Source organism: Opisthorchis viverrini (genome assembly GCF_000715545.1).
Source record: "Opisthorchis viverrini unplaced genomic scaffold opera_v5_6, whole genome shotgun sequence".
In the NCBI taxonomy this organism is placed as follows: Eukaryota; Metazoa; Platyhelminthes; class Trematoda; order Opisthorchiida; family Opisthorchiidae; genus Opisthorchis; species Opisthorchis viverrini.
The window spans coordinates 1,443,483-1,450,970 of record NW_008751662.1 but is presented as its reverse complement, the minus strand read 5'-3'; the positions used below and the strand labels follow the sequence as shown (position 1 = coordinate 1,450,970).

At 44.5% G+C, this 7,488-nt stretch overlaps 1 protein-coding gene across 1 annotated transcript in view; it reads left to right on the top strand.

Moving 5' to 3' along the window:
• The window catches only part of T265_00611 (hypothetical protein), a gene marked incomplete at both ends in the record, with an annotated part of 37,253 nt that extends 29,974 nt beyond the window's left edge, over positions 1–7,279 (top strand). Inside the window, one exon of the mRNA XM_009164439.1 lies at positions 6,282–7,279. Within this exon, the coding sequence (XP_009162703.1) occupies positions 6,282–6,440 (159 nt within the window). The remainder of the gene's footprint in view (positions 1–6,281) is intronic.
• Positions 7,280–7,488: the final 209 nt, after the last annotated feature.

Genomic DNA, 7,488 nt, shown 5'->3' with positions numbered 1-7,488 from the left:
ACCCAAGCTGGTTCGAACATGCGGTACGTCTGTTAACCGTTTTTGCCGTCGTTAGGTATCTCCTCTCCGGAGAAAAACTTTGTGCCTAAGACACTCCGCCATGGTAGCTGTTCACTTGGTGATCCGCAAAAAGCGGTAGAAGATAGTGGTCTAACGACAATGGGATCAAGCACTGGCATGGTCCCGTTTCAAAATTATTGACAGATCCTATGTAAACAAGAGTAGAACGGGAAGTCTCGTTTCACGAGGAAGTATTTGCGGCACACTATGACCATCAGTAGCGTCCGCCTATGTTCAATTGGCCTGAAACGGACTGAATTCCCATCCTCTCCGCTGGCCAGAATTCTCGATTGTATGCACTTTGGTAATATAATAAACCTCCGTGAGGTGATCTGTCTGAGTAACTGGTGTGGTATCAGTAAACTTTAGAAAAAAGCTTGGAATTGTGTGGTGCCCAACCAGTCGATAAGTTTACACACTCAGGCAATTGTGCTGAGGCTGGCGGCTCGGAGAAAGAAGCAATCGATGGCCTACAGAACACCAACGGCACCAGTGTCATATCAGCTTGCCTTTTGAAAGCCCAGTCTGCAAAGCGACGGTGCGCCATCATCTTCATCAGAGACAGTAACACCTGTGTTGACACTGATGCTTCACTGCCGTACAACCATAAAGTTCGCCTAATCGTATTTAAAGCCAGAGTGAAAAGATAACAAGTGGGTGATAGAGGGGATCTAGTGCTGGCCTATATCAAGCATTCTGAGGTGCCTACACTTCCAAGCGCTCAGTCAGACAATCTGAGAAAAAGGCTGACAGCACGAACGTCACTGCCATCAAACGGCCGCCACGTCCCATGTTCACAGTCAACCTTTCGGTTTGGGCTGGCAGTTCGGATTGGGGGTAGCAGGTGGCCAACTGAAGTGTTGCTCGAAGTATTTTGCCCAGCGGTCCAAACGCTCTTCTCTACTAGTTATCTCTGTCTTCGCTGATTTGTAGGCCTTCGGCTACGAATTTGTAGATCTCCTTCAGCTGCTCTTTCAAAGACACGCGCGCCCCGCGATTTATAAATAGATCCACCGATTTGGTCAATCAATGGACTACGAAGAACATACCTCTCACATTTATTTGCGCATAGCAGTGATGTAACAATTGTCATGACTTGTGCATATCTATCCCCCCACCCAATTACGTCCGATGCACATCAACAACATGAGATTTTCGATTGATCCTGGTCAACGAACATATTTTGACGGGTATAAATCACCACTCCATGTTCCTCCGTATCGAGTCCTGCCACCCAATAGCAACTGAAACGAGGGTTATTTTGTGAGACTACTGCTGAAATCCACCAAAACTGCTAAGACACACATGGTCGCGAAAACCGTAGCTTTTTCGTTTTGTCTGTGACGAACTGAGTTCGCTGAGGTTGATAGATGCTGGATATTGGTGATTTGAGTGGGCGGGGATGTGACAGAAAACCTGGACCACATGTGTCAAAAGAGCAAAGTGCCTTGGTAACAAAGGTATACTGTAGCTGTGTCTGTTTATGCCGACAACCTGTGGTGACATAAAGCGCGAAATAAAATGGTGTAATCTCATTTAATGAATAACTCGCTAATCCGGCCGAGCTCCGTCAACATAAGGAGGTATCAGCGTTTATTCTCATGGACGAATATATGGTCCAGCTACATATTATTAGGAATTTGTGAGGTCTTTGTATGCGGGTTACTTGCTCACACCTGAGAGTAAACATCTTTTTACCGAGAATCACCACTTTTCAGTTAACGCCGAGTTCGTTGGGAATAGATAGGTTGTGTGGTGTCCTTTGACGCTCGCGCTAGTCAACGCGCTCAGGGGCTCGTGTGTTAAGGCCGGTGCCTACCTTCAAAACAAGCTGGATTTGGAGCAAACAGTCGGTCAGGCAGGTGTTTCGTAGCTGTGAAAAACGTATGCACACTGGTCACCGCACACTAGTTCGAGGGACCATATCTACTGTAAGTTTTAAATGGTTTTAGTCCGAATCTGGTATTCAGGGTTGAGTACGGATGGTCTTCGGAGAGGATATTTGTCCATAATAAACTCCTCAACTTGCTTTACGTTCAATCTACAGTGCATCTGGTCTGTTCTGTTCATAACTATAAACTTGTTTTTCAATTCTTTGTCCTTCGGACAACCTGATGTTTGCATACACCCGTGAGCGCGCTGCTACTTACTCCCAGAAGCCAGTAGCGTAGTGTAAAATAAATGAAAATGGTTGTTTTTCGTAACTATGTTCCGTCGTTGATTTTAGAAAGCTCAGATTGTTGTATTGATACTCTTGTTGTTGTCCACTGCCCAAAAAAGAGACTACCTCCTAGCCTATGCGACGGACCACTTTTGAGACACCTTTTAGTCCATATTCCCCCCATAGAAGACCGGAATCGTTATCCGTTCCGCTTGCCCGAATCAGAGGCAGGCGTCCAGAAAGAACGATGTCCGTTTCATCGTTATTATTCGATGTGTGTGATTTTATAAGTTAGTTTGTACGCGTGCGCCACAGACTAAACGGCGTCGAGCCCAACCGCTTGCTGTAATGGATGTCGAATTTTATCCAGATTTACTCTCAACTAGTGGTTTTTGAACTTCACGATGTTTTCCAATTTCCTTACCTTCAGGATTTTAAACGTAAGGAAATGTCCTCATCAACTTCGACGTTCTGCGACGTTTTGTCGCTACACTATCGTTTGTGCCTTACGCGTGCAATTATAAACATCGTTTTTCGGTTTAGCTAGCGGTTTCGGCTAGCAATGACCACGTGAAAAAAACGGTCCAAGGCAAAGTGGATCGGACTGATACGTGGCACACCTTGTGAAACTATATGGTATCCAAATAGCACAACACTAGCGCTTCAGCAACATGAACTCACTCACCCGAAAGTTCATGAGCTAGAATGAAGAACCGAAGGGTATTTATATGAAGGTCGCAACATAGTAAGGCGGTGTCCATTTGAGAGAGATCTTCGGCCTTGTGGAGCTGTATTCAGTATCACTTATCCGGTTCAGTAGACTGTATTATTTTTTCGGCAATTTTACTATTTGGCCAACAGGGTACTTGAAAATTTCACTAAATGCCACCTTTCGACGCATACGCTTCGTCCTGCTGTCGTTTTCATGAAGTGACCGTACCAAATTGTTGCACTTTCGAAAAGTCAGGTATACTTGACGTTCAGAGTCGCATGCATTTTCTCAGCTTCAAGCAGCGTCCGCTTCTCTACCAAAAGGCCTTTGGACAGAATTTCGGTACACAATTCCCTCGAACTTTGTCACCTCACTCGATCGCGCCTTGACGTCGAGTGTGTTAATGTCGTAACGCTAGTTGCTACATTGTGGTGACACGTGACTACTGTAGTGATGTGCTGTTGGCTCGGGAATTCAAATTAATTTATTCTGCAAATACACTCATTTGTATCCCATTTCGGTCTCAACCTGAATCTCTTGTTCGATGTTTATGTTTCAGCTGGTACGTTGTTTGAGATATCGCAATACACTATCTAGACGCGGTGAGATGGCTCAGCGGTTAGAGCGCGAATTTCCTGACCGGAAGGTCCGTGGTTCGAACCCGACCTCTGCCTTCTCCTGTCTAGGCTTGGACAACCTGGCAGTATCCCAGCTCTCGTGCTTCCTTCCGGTAGCACACGACTCGTAGGGTTGCTGGGGGCTCTGGTGAAAGGTCAGGTAGTGTACACAGCTATAGATCGTTCAAATCCACGTACGAAAGCGCAACGTACTTTCATGTCTGTGCCTTTGGTTTTTGGTGGCCTACCTTCATTTATCAAGCGACCCATAATAATCACATTTCCAGGCAGGATCAGTCGAAATCTGGAATGTGGACACAAGCTGAAAATCTTCTATCCAGGAATACGAATCATGAGGTTGTTGAACACGAGAGATTCAACTGAGTTCCGGATGATTTTCCCATCGAAATAAATGTAGTATGTGGATGAGTGTGCAAGTCCAACTTCTCTCCGGAAACTCCCGCTGCATCCTGGTAATCAATATCATTATTCCTGTGGTGAAGATGGATTAAGAGAATTAATACGGTGCCAATACGTAAATGTATATCTATTCTTAAATTGCTCCAGGTTAGTCATTAAAATAGCACATTCTGAGACGTACCTTCCAGAAAGACCAACACCGTCACGGTACTAGCTGATTCTAGATTGCCTACCAGTATTTGATTGGTGGTTAAACGGTCCCCTTCCCAAAAGTTGAATAAACTCCCAAACGGGGTTAGCCTGAGCGTTCCCACCGTTTTAGTGACTGGTATCGTCAATCATAAAATCACACTTTCTAGATGCTAACACAGTGGCTTGCGGCTCAAGTGTCATGCCGAAATTTTCTACTAGTATGTCTATCCTCAGAACAGCACACCTCAATGTCAGCTTCGGGTGTCATGTTGGAACGTTTCAAGTGAAAGAGTACCACCACTAGTAGCATTTGAATTCTTGTGTTGGTCACATTCGGTTCCGTTCTAAAGACCCTCTTTTCGTTTTCATTGTAAAAACGTCGGTCCGTATTCAATTTGGAATCTGTGTGGCAGTGTCTTTGTAATCGTTGAGGGTGCGCTCTTTTTTTGTGAGGAATGGGAGTTAGTAAATTTAAACTATTGAATCGGGAATGTCTTTCTCAGTAACACTCTTGACAGCTTGTCCGTGATCCGCGGTATTGGTTGCAAGATTTTATTGAAAATATCAGTATAAGCGATTTTTTTGTTAGGACAGCATGAACACAAGGTGTCATAATCGTCATCCACGATATGACATCAGTGTTCAACACCGATGGTTCACTGCCGTCCAACCATGATTTTATTCGATATCCTTATTGTGAAGAAAACAATAAGGGTGGATAGGGAAGAGACTTGGTGCTGGTTCACTACAATCGTTCCGAGGCGCATACATCTCCAGATGCTCATTCAGGCCGTCTGGACAGAAACTGACAACAAGAACGCCACTGACATGGGTTGGCAGCCATATCTTGAAGTGTATCCAACCAAGCGCAGTGAGGATCACGCGGTCCCTCATCCAGGAAGCTGGCTAGCACCGAGAGCACCCATACGTTTCGTAATTTGTTTCATACTTCTCTGCCAGGTTTAGGGCTGGCTGCCTATCTACTTCCGTCACTCTGAGTTTGGCGTGAAAAACAGTACTCTCTTCGTCAAACGATGATTAGGCATTCGCAACACATGCTCCACCCAGCGCAGCTTCTGGTGCTGGACACAAGATGTAGCGCTGCAAGAGGTCAGTGGGTGGGTGATATGTAGTTGCGAGTAGGACTGGAACGTTCCAGTGGCAGACCAGTCAGATGAATTTTCTTTAACATGTTGAAAACGTATTCTGCGCACCCATCCCACTATCGTGCAGCACTGTCGCTATAAGCGGTGATCTACACCGACGGAGTGCGACAGAATAAGATGAAAGGCTTTACGGCTAGTTTATATCGTCACATTCTGCACCGTATATGTGGTGTAGCTGGCGGTTGGGTTGAGACATCTGGATATTGATCAGGTATACGTTCTGTTGTGTATCAATCCCTCATCTTTTAATCTTCTGCTGTGTAAATGAAACTTCTGGGTTCCATATGTTTAACTAACTCTCTATCCATTCTCATAGAGTGTCATTTTTACAGGACCTTCATTCTCCTGTAAATCAGTTTGTGAGTATTGCAATTGCAACATAGTTGCAGTTATTTGTACGACCAGTTTATCCGGCCTCCGGGAACTTCATTATTGGCCTTGCGGTCCTTTTGACCGCACTTCTCACGTTCCCAAGGAATAGCACCTTTTAAGCATTCCCTCTGTTTCATATAGATGAGATCATCATACAAACTAATTTCAGCCTTTTTCTGCTCACTTTCGGTAAATTCCGTGGTCGAATGATAAGCATTTGCGCGAACCTTCGACCAACTTAGTCGCAAATGGACGATTTCAAGTTAACGATTGATTTATCCCTCCATTGCCTAGACCTCAGTCCGTCAACTTCTGAACTGAACTGAATAAATGTGTAAAAAAAATAAGGTTGTTTCCGCACATCTAATTTTGTTACTTTTAGTTTCTGTTCGTTTGGTACATTCGGTACTACATCCGCAAATGAGACGAACCACAAGGGAGCAATTAGCACTTTACCTAAATCATGTCGCACTATAGGAGTCTACTTTTTGTCAATTCACCACACGATTGAAATCACACCTTCTCGGTGTCCTTCAATTACTTTGTTTGTCTTTTACCCCCCCCCCCCCGGGTCGTTTTAGCCACTTGTCCAATTTTATCGAACAATAAACGAATGTTGGGATCCCGAACCGGAAGCTCGTCTAACTGCCGATTGTGTTCTCGAACGACTGCATGTTCTTCAGACCGAGCTGGCCAAAAGTCATTTTCTGAGGACTAGTGCGGTTACCTCCAATTCTTGACCAAAAATCTTATCTCAGCTATTCGCCGTCCACCAGGTTCCCGTTATTAATCTTCTTCAAAAAAAACCAGTTCGTTGGTTTCAGCAGACTTTGCTTGTTGCATCAGGTTTCTAACCAGATCTCTATGAAATCAAAAGCCTTCTGCCTACCGATCACCAGTTTCTCCGGCTGATGGTGTTTTGCCTATCTCCAGGGATTTTCATTAGCCTCACCAGTAGCCAAACTCGACTGGTTCTATTGTCACACCGGTACTTGACTCCAGTGCGGTTTCCCATAACCTGTGACTACCCATGTATCCTATTTTCCCATTCTCCAATCCCACCACGCTGTCACCAGTCGGTTGTCCAATAAATGTCCTTGCTTTCGTCCAATAGAACCCTCGAGATGTTATGTAACGATAGTCACTGTATTCTACAACTATTCCCATTTCATCTGACACTTTTTGTCATCTTTTTTTCACGTGTACAACTCAGGTGTTTTTCTCTCCTAGACCGTTTTCTTCAGCTTGTTTTGTCGTAATTAGGCATTATCTGATCTCGTCTGCTAGTCCGACACGTGCGTCTTCAAGCACATGGTGAATACCAATCCCAGAGACATCCGTGTACACAGCTGGCCGTCTGTTGTATATTCACCCCTTTTACCCATCCACTGTTCTGTTTCAGTTTTTAATTGTTGGACCAATATTCCGGCAGTTTCCCATCCATTTCATCCAATGACGCGCTTTCATTTCGAATCAGATTTTTCTCATTCGCCCATCACCGAAATACCAGCACCGTTTCGCTTTTCTCCTTTTTCACTGGCGTTTAATAAATACGTATATTTATTTATGTACATCTGTGGCAGTTCTTTCCGTTTTTTTCTTCATATTTGCGAGCAAGTGTGCCATAAAACCTTGCAATTCGAATCGAAATTAGAGTGCCTAAATATCATGAGTGGCAAATAGGACTTCCGAGTTCGCGTGCACATCATAATTAAAGAAATGTCTCACTCGTTAACCAAACGTGGTAGTGGCTTTTTGATTTCAACATGCAAGTTTGTGGCAAGTGTC